Source organism: Schistocerca gregaria, chromosome 8 (assembly GCF_023897955.1).
Source record: "Schistocerca gregaria isolate iqSchGreg1 chromosome 8, iqSchGreg1.2, whole genome shotgun sequence".
NCBI lineage: Eukaryota > Metazoa > Arthropoda > Insecta > Orthoptera > Acrididae > Schistocerca > Schistocerca gregaria.
In genome coordinates this window covers 492936973-492953687 of record NC_064927.1, presented here as the reverse complement: position 1 = coordinate 492953687, position 16715 = coordinate 492936973, and the positions used below count along the sequence as shown (strand labels likewise).

Genomic DNA, 16715 nt, shown 5'->3' with positions numbered 1-16715 from the left:
CAATGTTGACTGGAATACTCTCTTTCAAATTCTGTAGGTGGCAGGGGTAAAATACAGGGAGCGAAAGGCTTTTTACAATTTGTACAGAAAGCAGATGGCAGTTACTAGAGTCGAGGGACATGAAAGGGAGGCAGTGGTTTGGAAGGGAGTGAGACAGGGTTGTAGTCTCTCCCCGATGTTATTCAATCTGTATATTGAGCAAGCAGTGAAGGAAACAAAAGAAAAATTCGGAGTAGGTATTAAAACCCATGGAGAAGAAATAAAAACTTGGAGAGTTGCCGATGACATTGTAATTCTGTCAGTGACAGCAAATGACTTGGAACAGCAGTTGAATGGAATGGACAGTGTCTTGAAAGGAGGATATAAGATGAACATCAACAAAAGCAAAATGAGGATAATGGGATGTAGTCAAATTAAGTTGGGTGATGCCGAGGGAATTAGATTAGGAAATGAGACACTTAAAGTAGTAAATGTGTTTTGCTATTTGGGGAGCAAAATTACTGATGGTGGAAGTAGAGAGGATATAAAAAGTAGACTGGCAATGGCAAGGAAAGCGTTTCTGAAGAAGAGAAATTTGTTAATACGGGGTATAGATTTAAGTGTCAGGAAGTCTTTTCTGAAAGTATTTGTATTGAGTGTAGCCATGTATCAAAGTGAAATGTGGATGATAAATAGTTTGGGCAAGAAGAAAATAGAACCTTTCAAAATGTGGTGCTACAGAAGAATGCTGAGTATTAGAGGGGTAGATCATGTAACTAACGAGGAGGTATTGAATAGATTTGGGGAGAAGAGAAATTTGTGGCACAACTTGACTAGAAGAAGGAATCAGTTGCTAGGACACATTTTGAGGCATCAAGGGATCATGAATTTAGTATTGGAGGGCGGAGTGGAGGGTAAAAATCGTAGAGGGAGACCGAGAGATGAATAAACTAAGCAAATTTAAAAGGATGTAGTTTGCAGTAGGTACTGGGAGATGAAGCAGCTTGCACAGGATAGAGTAGCATGGAGAGCTACATCAAACCAGTCTCTGGACTGAAGACGACGACATTTCATATTGTCACACTTCATTGTATGCTTTACAGTGTCAATTCTGGAGTTTCTAGTTACACTCTTAGAAACTAGTTTTCAAATAATATCTGTCCATTAATATATTATTTTTGGTTTACCATAGCGTAGTTAGAGTTAAATTCATTTAAATGAGATACGTCTATCATTATTTCTTTATACAGGGGTTGGACAAATATTTGGAAGCATACTGAGAAATTCTTGCTCGAATATAGAGGTAGATGCTAGCCGAGACTAGATGTGCTGTTCCTGGCGGCACCTGTGAAATGTCTTCAGTAAGCTGTGAGCGTGAGTCAGGGTCAGAACAGTGTTCTGTGTAGTTGTCAGTGCCGAGTTAATTGAAATGTGGGCAAATTGTCGGTGCTTGGACGGTATGTGCTTCAGTGACTAAAGTAACCGAAGTGTCGGGTGTATCGAGAGGTGCCACATCACAGATTTATACCGTGTACAGGAAAAGTGCAGAATCATCATCTGCCAAGCCACAACGCAGACGAAAATGTGTGTCGAATTATCGTATTATCGTGACAGACAGAGAGGATTATGGTGAAAAATAGGAGATCGACAGTTGCGAAAGTTACTGCACAACTAAATGTCTGACTTGCGAACTCTGTCAACACCAAAACAATGTTAAGGGAGCTCCAGAAACAGGGAATTGCAGGGCGCGCTCAAATTCCAAAATCACCCATCAGTGATGCAAATGCCCGTAACGGGATAACGTGGTGCTGAAGCCATTATACCTGGAGTGTGGAGCAATGAAAAAGTCATTTGGTCAGATGGATCTTGTTGCACACTGTTTCCAACTTCTGGTCAAGTTTTCATCCCAGGAGTGAAACACGGTGGAGGTCCAGTGACAATACGTTCAGCTGTATCGTGGTATTTCGTGCGCCCTGTGGTTACACTGCAAGGTCGCATTACTGTGGAGGGTTATGTGACTGTTTTGTCTGACTAGGTCCGTCCCATTGTACAATGTTTTTTCACCTGTGGTGATGCTGTATTCCAACATGAGGGCACCTGTTCATGTAACTACTGCCATCCAGGACCGGTTCTGTAAGTTTCGCATTTCCCCTGGCCACCAGAGCCACCAGATCTCAATATTATTCGTCCGTTGTGGTCTGCTCCAGAGAGAAAGGTGCCCAATGCTATTCACCTCTGTCATCTTTATTGTGACTAGACATAATTTTGCAGGAAGAACAGTATAAGATTCCCTTGAAAGCCATACAGTTCCCATATTTATTTATTCAGAGACAACAAGCTGTTTTGATTTTCGACTGTATACCACACCGTATTAGGCATGGAGCTGGATGCGGTTTGTGTTGTGCTTTTGGTATTCACATATTATTGTCTACCCTCTGTGTTTCAGTGCAAACAACCAAATATAATTACATTCTAAAATCATTATGTGATTCTGTTGGTGTGTGTGTGTGTGTGTGTGTGTGTGTGTGTGTGTGTGTGTGTTTTTTGAGCTTTTCATTTTCACTGTGTAAGGATGACAAATCCTGTGTCATTGTGAGATAAGCCCAGGCCAAGATAAATAAATAAATCAGATCAAACTAGTGCTGCAATAACTTCTAATTCATCATAACCACAAAGCCTTTTGCAAAGAGATTTGCTGCAGAAATTGTTCTCAGACCAAATCAGTATACAATTCCACATATTTGACAATATCTTCTTTTCTCTTAGTCAGGAGAGCAAGCACCAAAGGGACTATGGGAAACCTCAGGTGTAAAATATAAATTAATGTGCTCTGCGACCAGAGTTTACGTCGGCGACAGTGATGGCGTGTCGTCTGCTGCAATGGTGCTGTATTAAGTTTCTTTGATTGTCTTTTGTTAATGTTTACTTTAAGTTGTTCGTCATCTTTGAACATTCTCCTTCCATGTCTGCTGTACACAATGAATGAATGAATGAATGCATGATGCAAAATAATGAATAAAATATAAGAATATAGTCTCATTGTATGAAGTGTCTGTTGCATCCAGTTCTGAGGGCATAGTCTGTGTCTTCATATACCAAGCCATTTTCCATAACACTTATTGTGGGGGTGGGGGTTTTCTTTATGCCCATCACAAATTTCATTTATTGATGTTGCTTTTTTTACTCTCAGTATACTTTTTTAGAGATACTGATGTGTAAGTAAGGCCCTGGACATCGAAGTATTGAATACAGTGTTTGTAGGGGAAACTGACATCTGCTGAGGTGACTTAAATTTTTGGGTAAAGTTTCACTGAAAAATTTAAAATGTATGGATTCTGGCATAAGAATTAATTTAAAACATTTTTTTCCAAAATTTTAAAATAGAATGTAACTGACAAGATTACAAATTCTTCAAAAGGTGGGCAAAATGTACACCTCCCCCCCTCCCGTGGATACTGCGAGGGGTAAATCTGGTAGTGCACTTTCTAGTTTCTATTGTCATCTTATAAGCTGATTGTCAGTAATTGAAGCTTGAGCTAGGATCGTGTATTTTAAATGAAATCGTGCACGTATTCTTAATGCAGTGCTTTCCACTACAGATTTTTTTGTCTAGATTTCTGTACTAGATTTCACATTGCTCTTGGTGCAGTGCTATGGCACAGTTCTCATACAATGTGTCTCAAAGCTGCTACGTTTATTATAGTCCGCATCCTTCTCACAGTGGTACTTCGATGCCATACCAACCCGCACAATATCCTTGCACATCCCTACACCACTGCTTCCGATCCCTTGTATCGTGCTTCATATCGCTCGAATAGACCTAGATGCATGACCGTCCAATACATTCTTCCACTACCATCTACTCCGGTCCCTGCCACAATCACCTCCTACCCCATCAAAGGCAGGGCCACCTGTGAAAGCAACCACTTGATGTACAAGCTAAGCTGCAAACACTGCTGCAGTCTATGTGGGGACAACAACCGACGACCTGTCTGTCCGACAAACCGAGGCTGAGAACTGGACCGTCCAGTCGTGAAAGTGCCACCCGGCATGGAGTGCTTCACTTTAATGATTGCTTCACAACCCGGCTTCTTCCCACAAACGCCAGCTTTTCTGAATCTCTCTACAATCTATCCTCTGCTCCCGAAGTCTCCCTGGCGTCACCTTCGCGGGTCCACATCCTCCGCCTGCCTCTCCCCTTCCCCGCTGCTGCGTCAGCCCTGCACGTGCATCAGCCATTCACATGCGTCGTGTCCCACCAGTGCACCTACATAATCCTTTCCCTTTCCTTATTTCTACCCTCTCCCCTTTGACAACCTCCCACCCTTATGATTCTGCACCTACCAGCCATATGCTGTTCTCGCCATGCCCCTGCACTCTACCCCTACCTTGCCATCCCATCTTGCCTCAGGCCACCTCTGCACACCCGCTATCCAACACAGAAAAGATCATGCTTGCCTCAGATTCAGTCACAGTTGGTTCTTAGCATCCAGAGGTGACAGTGGCTGTGTGTGTGTGTGGGGGGGGGGGGGGGGGGGGTGCATCTATAGAAATATGTAATTTTCAGAGATAAAAATAAACTCACCAAATGGAAGCAGGAGAACACACACACACTGAGATGACAGAAGTCATGGGATTCCTTGTAACATTGTGTCGTAGTCATCCACAGTTGCAAAAGTCTTGCTATTCAGGATTTCGTGCACGAACTGACATCTCGATTGTGGCCCGTAAATCTTGGGTGGGATCGATTTCGGACAACATGAGTGACCAAATCGTTAGCTGAAATTGTCGAGGATGCTCTTAAAACTAATGGTGAGCAGTTGTGGCCTGGTGACGTGGCACATTGTAATCCATAAAAATTCCGTTGTCATTTGGGAACGTGAAGTCTGTGAACAGGTGCAAATGGTCTCTGAGGCATTGGAACAGAGATTCCTGTCTATTCTGTGTAAACATAGACAACACCGGTATGGAGTCACTACCAATTTGCATAGTGCCTTGCCGACAGCTTGGGTCCACAGCTTCGTGGGGACTGTGCTGCACTTGAATCCTACCTTCAGCTCTTACCGACTAAAACTGGGATTCCTCTAATCGGGCCACAGCTTTCCTGTCACCCAGGGTCCAACCGATACGGTGACGAGCCCTGGAGAGGTGCTGCGTGCGGTGCCGTGCTGTCAGCAGAGGCATTCACGTCGGTCGTCTGGTGCCGTAGCCCACTGATGCCAAATTTTGCTGTACTGTCCTAACAGATACATTCGTTGCATGTGCCACATTGATTTCTGTGGTTATTTCTCGCAGTTTTGCTTTTCTGTCGGCACCGACAACTCTACGCAAAAACCACTGCTCTCACTAAGCGGAGGCCGTCGGCCACTGCGTTGCCCGTGGTCTGAAATATGTCTGAATTTTGGTATTTTAGGCACACTGTTGACTGTGTGGGTCACAGAATATTGAATTCCCAAATGATTTCTGAAATTGATCATCCCGTGTGTCTAGTAGCTCCAACTACAGTTCTGCATTCAAAGTCTGATAATTCCCATTGTGTGGCCATAATTGCATCAGAAACCTTTTCACGTGACTCACCTGAATACAAATGACAGTTCCACCAATCCACTGCCCTTTTATACCTTGTGTATGTGATACTACTGCAATCTGTATATGTGCATATTGGTATCCTATGATTGGTGTCACATCAGTGTATGAAGACATTGAAACTTGCACACTTTCAGAGCCAGTGGCTCCTCCTTCTGGCAGAAGGGTTGAATGGGAAGGAAGAGTGGTGAAGGAAAAGGAGTGGTGAAGTGTAGGAAATGTGGAAGTTCAAAAAGTCACCCAGAACCACAAGATCAGGTGCCACTTACTGAATGGGATGAGAAGGAAAGACTGGTCTCTGGGGATTGCAATACCCAAGACAGATATTCCTGACAAAACATCATGCACAAGTTAATAAGAGTGGGTAACTAAGTGCTTTGTATGTGGTGGTGGTAACGGGGAGGGAGGGGGTGGGGGTGTCACTGGTCAGAAATTGAAGATACAGAAAACTGAAAGGGAATGAAGAAATGAAGTTGCTTGCGAGATGTACAGGGGCGGGTTGGGGACAGGGTAGGGCAGCTGGATGCAGCCGGGAGGTTAGATGGAGAGCAGGGGAGACAAATGGAAAAGGTGAGAATTAAAGGAGGCGGAAAAAAAAAAGGCTATGGATGCTTTGGTGGAATAGAAGACTGTGTAGTGCCAGAGTGGAAGCAGGGAAGGAGATACGTGGTTGAAGGACAGGGACTAATGGAGGTTGAAGCAAGGGGGTTACAGAAATGTAGAATATGTTGCAGGGAAAGTTCCCACCTACGCCATTCGGAAAAGCTGCTGTAGGTAGAAAGGATCCAGGTGGCACAGACTGTGAAGGAGTCATTAAAGTGAAAAACGTTGTGTTGGGCAGCAAGGGGGTGGTCTAGCTGTCTCTTGGCCACAGTTTGTCGGTGGCCAGTCATCTGGATAGCCAGATTGTTGCTTATCGTGCCAACGTAGAATGCAGCACAGTGGTTGTAGTTTAGGTTGTAAAAGAAATCACTGCTTTCACTGGTAGCCCTGTCTTTGATGGGCTGGATGATGCTTGTGACTGGACTGCAGTAGGTGCTAGTGGGGGGATGTAGGCGACAGGTCTTGCATCTAGGTCTGTTACAGAGATGTAAGAGATCAGACAACAGGTTGGGCGTAGGGGTGGCGTAGGGATATAGGAGAATGTTGTGCAGGTTCAGGAGCCAAGAGGATACCACTGAGGGAAGGGAAGGAAGAATAGTGGGTAGGATACTCCTCATTTCAGGGCACAGCAAAAGGTAATTGAAACTCTTGCAGAGAATGTGATTCAGTTGCTCCATTCTTGGGTGGTACTCAGTAATGAGGGGAGTGCTCTTTATAACCACACTTTGAGACTTCATGAATTTGGCAGGTTACTGGAGAGACAAGGCACCAGAGATCTGTTTCCGTACAACATTGAGAGGGTGTGAAGGTCTTGGTGACCCCCTTGGTATATTTGGAGGAGGACTGCTTGACACTACAGTTTTGATGGCCACAGGTGGCTGAACTGTGTGGAAGAGACTTCTTGGAATGGAATACGTGGCAGCTGGAGGTATTGCTGATGGTTGGTATCTTTGATACGGATGGAGGTACTGATGTAGCCATATTTGAGGTGGACATCTAGGAACATGGCATACTGGGTTGAGGAAGACCAGGTGAAGTGAATGGGATGAGGTTTTGAGGTTCTGGAAAAATGTGGGTAGGGATCCTCTCCCTTGATCCAGATCACAAAGATGTCATCAGTGAATCTGAACCAGGTATGGGTTTTGGGTTTCTGGGTAGTTAGAAAGTGTTCCTCTAAATGGGCCACAAATAGGTTAGCATAGGATGGTGCCATGTGGATGCCAATTGCCATGCCATGGATTTGTTTGTAGGTGATGCCTTCAAAGGCGAAGTAATTTTGGGTGAGGATGTAGTTGGTCATAGTGACCAGGAAGGAGGTTGGAGGTATTGGAATGCTTCGTCAGAAAGATACATGTTCAGTAGTAGCAAAAGCATGGGCATGAGGGATGTCAATGTGAAGGAAGGTGGCATCAGTAGTGATGAGCAGGGCACAGTATGTTAATGAACATGAACTGTGGAGAGGCAGTAGAAATGGTTGGTGTCTTTTATATAGGAGGAGTGGAGATTCTCTCAGTGGGGGTACTGTAACCATCCACAATGGGGTGTCCTGTGTGGTTGGTTTTACAGTCTTCAGGAAGTGTGTAGAAGGTTGGAGTGGGGGGAGTGGTGGCGGTGAGGAGAGAATGGACTCAGGTGGGAGGTCTAGGATCTGAGGAGAGACTGGAGATCCTGCTGCATTTCTGGAATGGGATCACTGCGGCTGGGATTGTAGATGGATAAATTTGACAGCTGGCAGAGTCTTTCTGCCAGGTAATCCCTGTGGTTCAAAATCACAGTCGTGGAGCCTTTGTCAGCAGATAGGTTTGTAAAGTTGGGATCAGTTTTTAGGTGGTGGATTGCAGTTCTTTCTGCAAATGTAAGGTTAGCTTCCATGTTGAGGGATTTGGGGAATGGTGGTGAGGCAAGGTTTGAGATTAAGAAAGTATGTAATGGTAACAGGGATTGTTTTGAGGCAGTGGGGGTGGATCATGGTTGGATGGAGGAGTGAAGTGAGTCAAGCAGGGTTCAACATTGGTTTTGGGCTCAGTCTGATTGGTGGAGTTGGTGCAACCACTGTGCTGTGTTCTATGAGGGCATGACAACCAACAAGCTGTTTGGCCGCACGAATGGCCACCAACAAACTGTGGCCAGGCGGCAGCTGGACACAAACTGTGGCCAGGAGGCAGCTGGACAACCCAGTTGCTGAGCATGCTGCCCAGCACAATATTCTTCACTTCAGTGGCTGCGTCACAGCCTGAACCAAGTGTCCCATCCCTATAAACACCAGCTTTTCTGAACTGCACAGGTGAGAACTCTCACTGCAGTATATCCTACATTCTCATAATCCCCCTAATCTCAACTTTTGTTAGTCCTTGTCCTCATCCACATATCCCCTTCCCTGCTCCCATTCCAGTACTACAGAGTCTCCTGTTCCACCAATGCACCCCACACTATTCCCCCCCCCCCCCCCCTCCTTCCCTCCTATGTTCACCAATTAAACTCGCAACTGCACTTGCTGCCCTACCCGCTCTCCATCACGTTCCTGTATGCACCCACAAGCAGCACTGTACCATACCCCACCCCTACCATGCTATCCCTCCCCCTCCTTGCCACAGCCTACCCTCACCACTGAGATTGCTTCTCCCATCATTTGCAGTTGTTTGCAGTCCATTCTCGCTGGCCAGAAACAGTGGTTGTGTGTGTGTGTGTGTGTGTGTGTGTGTGTGTGTGTGTGTCTTTTGTAAGAAGGCATTTTGGTCAAAAGCTCACATGCTCAGCAGACTTTTTGTTGTGTCTGTCTGCGACTCAGTATCTCCACCATATGGTGAGTGACAGTTTATTCTTTTCTTAATATAGTCATTGTTCCATTCTGCATTTTCCATTGTTTGGAGGACTTAGTGTGATTGGTGAATGATGTCCGGCAGTCTTTTTGTTTGTGCCTGAGTGCCACTTAGTGCTTCCTCTATGGGTTGAGTAGCTAACAATCTTCTCATATTATTACTATGTGGCAAGATATTAGAAGTAGCAAAAGCCATAGTAATGAATTAAAAATATGAGAAATATTCCTTAGTATTATGAAAAAGATAGATTGCTACTGTCCACATAAAGGAGAGGCAGAGTCGCAGACAGGCACAACAAATATACTGCTGAACATTAGAGCTTTGAGCCAAAATGCCTTCTTCTACAGTAAAAAACACACATACATTCACACAAGAACAACTCTCACACGGTCTTCTTCTTCTTGTGTGTGTGTGTGTGTGTGTGTGTGTGTGTGTGTGTGTGTGTTTCTTCTTTGGAAGAAGACATTTTGGATGATGAAAGGTTAAATGTAAGTCTTTTCGTTGTACCTGTCTGTGACTTAGCATCAGCTCTATGAGGTGAGTAGCAATATAATATTGTTATTGTTCAATCCTGGACTTTCCATTACTTGAAATATTCCCTAGACTGATAGGGTACAATAATTTACTGATGTAAAAGTGACAGAAACAATCTCTGATAATTTAATTTAATTTGATTTTTTCATTCGTCCAGTGTTATCATTCGGTACAGTTGCAGAAGTGAGTACTGGACAGATCAGAATATGGACACAGTAATATATAATATAAGCAAAAGATGTTTACAAATTAACTGTTTCTACAATCTAAGTTTATTATTAATTATTTAAGTGATGTTTATTTTACATATACAGAAAACATTGTTCAGAATAGTGTTTTATTAGAAATGCTTTTAGTTTCATTTCAAGTGTTAGGTATGTAACAGTTTTTGTTTCCTGTGTATTTTATTGCATGTTATGACACCAATTTTAATCATCCTGTCCTAACAGGATAATGTTTTGGGATATGTGGGGTGTGTATTCGATTACCCTCTGAGACAGTAGTTGTGTACATTCTTCTTTTGCATCAAATTGCATGTTTCCAAGAGCTAATCCGTTGTAAATAAGACAGTTTCGTAGAGCTCCTTTTTGGATTATTAAAAAAAAAAAGAAAAAAAAAAAGCAAATTGTATGAGTTTAACTGGCCTAGAAATTCAGTGAAATAGTACATCAGCTTGAAGCTTATTCTCAGTTATCATTCCAGTTATTTCACTTGAGGCTGCTTTACTCATATGTTTATTTTTGTTCCATTTTTTAATTTTTTTCAATTTGTGTCTAACTTTGTATTGTGAAGATAAGTGATTTATTAAAATACTAAATTAGTGTTTAATTTTTTGTGTCAGAATGTTATGGTATATTGTGATTTAAATAACGATGTCATGTTAATATTTTTGGTTGTAGATTGCTTGGCTCTGTAGTTGTGCCAAGACGGTTGGGTGTGGGCCTGCAAGAAGTCGATATCTGTGACTGGAAAGAACTTCCGTGGGATATAAGATGGTTGCCATTTGCCCAACAACAATGCAGTAACATTAACCTTAACTGGCATGCTTACTGTGCCACAGTAAATAGTATACATCTTTTAAATTATTGTACCTTCATCAGTCAGCAGATGGAAAAAAGAAAAGTAAAACCTTCTAGTCTCACACTGTTGGATCTCTCGCAAAAGTTCACTAAAGGTAAGGGGCTACTATGTGCTGCTTTATACAGTTGTGATTGATTGTCTTCATTCAGAAATTCCATGTGTTATTCATGCAAATTTTTGAGTAAAAGGTTTCTATAGGGTGTAGACTGCCTTATTGTAAAATAACACGTAACTTCACCTGTGGCCTCCATCAGAGCCTTTACATACTCCTATGAAATTAATAGTGATCAAAACTTTGTTTCGTTTACAATATGATGCAGTCTGCAGCCCAAAAGAATATTATGCAAACTAACATTAACTGGAAAAGCCTATAAACAAAGAAACATCTTTAGTAAATTTTCTACACTTGTTTGTTTGTCCTTCATGCAGTATGTATTCACTAAGATCTTTATGTGTGTACCCAGTACCATAGTTAGTAGTGAAACAGTTTCGGAAACCATATACAATGAGTCGCTATGAAAGTGAAGTGTTTAAGAATACACGGAAGATAATCTGTCCCTTGTAAATATATTCCTGCACTATAAAAAATACTCATTCAGCAGGATATGAATCCCACCGCTTTGATCATATTTTTGCCATATTATTTTCATTTGGTAGTAAATTGTTTAATTACCTTTATCACTTTCTGATTTTAATGGATTGCTGCCGAGTATAAGTCAAGTTGTTTACATTTTCTGTACTATGTTTCAATGAGTGACCCAGGCATCTTCCTCAGGTACTGTGAGTTTTACTGTTATGTATACTAACTGCCTGTCGCCAGACAGACTGTTAATTGCTGTTGACCCCATGCCACTATTTATTCTGAGTTCGACTCTTGATGCCCATTACGACCTTTGATTCTCTTTTGTTTTTCAGCGCCCATACTGATATTCCTCGAAATGCACTTTGTCTTAACTTTTTCCATCGTTGATGGATGTGAGATCTTAATAAATTGAGTGCCAGACCCAAAATCCTATTTAAATTGAAATCTCTGTCTTTGTTTATTACTAGATTTTCTAAAATCTTTATTTAAAAAGAATTCGTAACTACACTATCTCAGAAACTTGCCATTTACACCATAATACTGATCTCCAAGTGTTTCATTTCATGATTTGATTTGAGACAGTCCTTGATGACAGTGCATCTGCCCAATCGTTTTGATCAGGTGTACAGAACATGTTATACAACGTTAGTGTATGAAAATTAAATCAACATTTTCATTTCAAAAATTTGGTTTTAACTGTAATGCAAAAGATAGTGAGATTAGATACAAGGTCAGTTCATTCTTAATTTTACACCAATGGTGTGTTGGAGCATAACATGCTTGTGTTTAGTGTGTGACTGCACAAGTTTCATTGCTGTAATGTCTGCTAGTTATTATTCAGTGCTGTTTTGAGTAGAACTATGTATTGCACGGATTGCGAATTTCAAGATGGAAGAGTTAGAGCAGCAACGCATCTGCATTAAATTTTGCTTGAAATTCAATAAAACGGCAACAGAGGCACACCAGATGATGCAGGAAGCCTACGGTGCTGAGTGCTTATGCCATACTCGGCGTTACGAATGGTTCACACTGTTTAAAATTATGGCCGGGCGGAAGTTAAAGATGACCCTTATTCAGAACACCTTTCGATATCTACTGATGATGCTCTTATCAGAAACATCTACAAAATTGTGCATCCCAATGAAAGACAGACTGTCAGAGAGATTGCTGAAGAGGGTAACATTTCAGTTGGACCCTGTCATGAAATCCTGACACAGCATCTTGAAATGCATTGTATTGCTGCCAAATTTGTCCCATTGCTCATGATTCAAAAGCAGAAAGACCGTTGCCTCGCCATCTGTGAAGAGCAAGTTTGGATCACGCAAGTGAGAACAAGATGTTGCTTGAGACAATCATAACTGGTGATGAGAAATGGTTTTACAGTTATGATGTTGAAACCAATGTTCAGTCTTCAGAATGGGCCGGGAAATAGTCTCCAAGACCAAAAACGCTTGTCAGGTCAGATCAAACTTCAAAGCCGTGCTGATAGTCTCCTTTGACTTTGAAGGATTAATTCATCATGAATTCATGCCACTATCGAGACATGTTGCAATACCTGTGGGAAAATGTGAGAAGGAATGGACTGAAATGTCGCTACACAATTCATGCTTCTTGCGTCACCCGCACATTCATCCCAGTTGGTGCATGGCTATTGCACAAAAAACAAAATCACTGTGCTACCTCATCCTCAGTACTCTAGAGACCTGGTCCCTGCAGACTTTTTTCTTTATTTCCAAAGTTGAAAACCCCAGTGAAAGAACAGAGATTTGCAATGATAGACAAGATAAAAGAAAATTCGCAGGCGGCACATTGCGCTTTCCGGCAAGATACATAACAAGACTGCTTCTGGAAGTGGAAATGGCATTGGGAGTGGTGTATAAATTGTGTAGAAGATTATTTCGAAGGAGATCATACACTATAAGTAAAAGATAAGTGTGGAAAAATTTTGTGGAATTTTTTGAACAGACCTTGTATATAGGTTCTGTAACATGTAACATAAAGTCCAGGTTCTTATTAGTGTCAACACCTAATAAGACTTCAGAAAGTTCTGTTTTCTTTGTTGGTTTAGCTTCATTTATTGTTAAAGACCTAGTTTAATTGGCTTATTTGGTACACAGTGCATCTTCGACAAAACAAATAAGTTGTTTCTTATTGCTTATGTCCCATCTGGTCATACTGACCAATGAGCAACATGAGTACTACATTTGCAGTCACAGTTGAGATACCACTGGAGTATGTGACCCACGTGTGCCTCACATATGGCTATAAAATGACTGCATAGAGGCATATTTGCCTTCCAAAAGTTAATATGTCATATTTGTTATATTCTGTACTTCACTGATATTTAAATGATACATTTTTCTAAATTTTGAATCAAATAATTTTGATCTTTAATAAATTGAAGTTAGTAAATCATAACCTGATATTTGCTTAAACTCTTTGTTTTACAGTTAATTGATTTTTTTCTGCAGGTGAAGTTGATTCCATTCATTGCCAACAGTTGCTGCTGCAGAAACTCTACACTTTGGTGACTGCAGTCAACATTTGTATTGAGCAATTGGCAGTAATGTGCCCAGAAATGTTCAGTGATGATAACAGTTTGGCAGAAATTATGAATGCTGTTATGTGGGTTGAACGTTTCACCCAACAGGGATATCATCCTGTTCCCAAAGGAGGTGTCAGGCCAAGCTCTGTTGAAATGTTGACTCTGCATTTTTGCTGGTTGCGAAAGCATGTCATTCCGTTAATTACCAATGATAGATTGTGCAGGTGAGGTTATACCACGCAAAGTTTAATCTACCTTATATTAAACTGAAATGAGCAAGGCTGAAATAGTATATAGTAAGTTTATCACAAAGCTGCTTGACCTACACAGGGGCTACTGAAATATGTCACTTGACAGCTCACATGTTGTTGGCTATAGCTGCCTTCGCTCATGCTCACAGCTCTGGTACCGAAATATGTTTTGTGAATGTGGGTTACCATCACTACACATACAAGCCACTGCATAATAATGTATACGTAAGTATAACAGAAAAAGTGTTTCTGACAATGGAGAAAATAATTACTGTGAAAAGAATTTGATAGTATACAAGAATTGACACTAAACCCATTATCATAACAATAATCAGCAGCAGCAGCAGCAGCAGTCATTAACTGTTTATCATCACAACTGTTTATCGTCTGAAGTCATGGCTTCTCCAACAAGTTTACCAACATGATCTACTTCCTTCTTCCATGAGGTGGCATCTACAGTAGCACAAACTTAATGTAACAGCCTTTTCACTTCTTTTGTAATTAAAGACATTATTATTTCAAATGTAAGTTTGACATCACTCCAAACCAATTCAGTTGGGTTGAAGTGACAGTGATAAGTTGGTAGCCTAATTACCATATGACCTAGTTCCCTTGCAGCTTCATCTACTCATGTGTAAGTGTCCATAGGCTTATTTTGTTTCACAAATGAATATAACAGCAGCTTTGTCATAGTCACTTCTGCAGCAGTGTCTGTTGCCAGCAACCACTGCACTATAATATCCGTAAATGTGCCGACAAACTGCAACAGTTTGGAATGAATCAAGATCTGTAACTGCGCGAGGCTGCTTTTTTCTTTTGAGGAGAACTTAAAAGTGGACTTTTCTCCATAGGGGCTGTTCCACACAGTTTACTTAATTCTCTTGCAAGTATTGAAGTAGCCCCCTTTCCTTATTGCAGTTCTTTGACTGAGTCCTAGAGTTTTCCAGTGTAAGCTCTAAAACTTCATCAGCAGAAACTAATGGACACCTACGAGCAGAAACAAATTATTTTTCTTGCTTGTAAAGCTCAAGTTCTAAAGCCTAATTATTTAACAGCACTCCACAGTGTAGAAGAAGATTTTTACTTGTTGAATAATCTTTTTGATGAAATTTTTTAATAAACAAAAACTGTAGTCAAAGTGGTAACACAACACAACTATATAGAAGCAGGCGGTTACACACTAACATCCAATGGTTACATAGAAGCCAGCAACATGGTAGCCTCGATTTCGGAACTGACTTTTGCTGTTGTGCTGTTGTTGGTTCAGAAGACGCAGTGCCTCGCATTCCGTGTTTGTTTGTCAGTCAATTTCTGGAGTGACCTTAAAGTACCATATTTCAGCGGGACAGGTATATGTCAGTTCCACTTACTGTTAATAAGATTACTTGTCTATAGAGCACAAATATTTGTCCCTTCCCTTATTTTAGTATATTTGTTTGATTGGCCAGGAAACTGGAGCTTGTCATGTTTCTGCATTTTGTTTTATTATGCCAACATGGACCCTTTGCTTTTGCAACCATCTCTCCCTCACTTTCATCAGACAGGCATTTTCCTTCAGGTGATAGATCTCAGACTTGGTTGTACAGTGAGAGACATCGTCAGTGATTTATCGTCATTGACCCCTTAAGGGATTGTTTTGTGTGCAAGGGACACTTTTTTTCAGTAGGAGTTGTCAGCAAAATAATGAGTGGTATGTAAATGCATGGACCCCACAGTTTATCATTGAATCAAGAGCTTTTGTTGGCAGTTTTCTTACTAACTGAGCTACCGAGGCATGACTTGTTCAGAATTCAACCTGGCAGTACCCTTCTCCAACTTCCAAATTTCCATAGGAGCTCACCTATGTACCTTGATAACACCTATGGCAGAAAGGTGTTGGTGGAGAACAGCTTAGCCACCATTCGGGGATCAGTGATTATTTGCAAAATGAATCTTCCATCAGTGCATGGTGCATGGCAGATGGTACCTTGTACCACTAATTGTTATTCCCTTTCCTCATCCACTCTCAGGTAGAACAAGGGGAAAACAGCTGTTGACATGCCTCCATACAAGCCCTTATTTCTCGTACCTTGTCTTCACAGTCCTTAGGTGAAGTGTATGTTGGCGGCAGTAGAATTGTAGTGTGGTTTCACCTGCAAATTCCTGTTCTCTAAATTTTCTTCATAGTGTTTCGCAAAAAGACCATAGTACACCATTCAGGGATTCCCATTTGAGTTCACAAAGGACTTCTGTCATACTCAGGTATTGACCTAACCTACAGGTAACAAATGTAGCAGCACACCTGTCAATTGCTTCAGTGTCTTTCTTTGGTCTGACCTGCTGCAGATCTCAAATGCTTGAGCAGCCCTCAAGAATGGGTTGTGCTAGTGTTCTGTACACTGTCCCCTTTACAGGTGGGCTGCACTTATTTAGAATTCTCCCAATAAATCAGAATCGACCGTTCCACTTATCAAGTAAAATTGGAAGAAACAGTGAAGACAATTACTCTATAATGAAACCACTAAATCAGACATAGATTTAATTCAGGGCATGTGTATAAAGAAATTGAATGCTTTTGCTAGGACAAATGTCTACAATAAAGAAAGAAAACAGTGCAGAAGGGAAGATTTTTAAAAGGTTCATTGGACTAGGCATGTGGTGCTTTGCGTTCCATTGTGCTGAGTGTAGTATACACGTATGGATCCCTTATTTCCTGCCGGGCCCAGGCATTCGAGAGTTCCAACAAGTTTTTGGTT

At 41.5% G+C, this 16715-nt stretch overlaps 1 protein-coding gene across 2 annotated transcripts in view; it reads left to right on the top strand.

The window, feature by feature from the left end:
• Window positions 1-16715, top strand: part of LOC126284458 (midasin) — a 481989-nt gene that overhangs the window by 243717 nt on the left and 221557 nt on the right. For both annotated transcript variants that reach the window (XM_049983379.1, XM_049983380.1), the window contains 2 exons: window positions 10421-10695; window positions 13656-13953. In XM_049983379.1, coding sequence (XP_049839336.1) covers window positions 10421-10695; window positions 13656-13953 — 573 coding nt within the window. The remainder of the gene's footprint in view (window positions 1-10420; window positions 10696-13655; window positions 13954-16715) is intronic.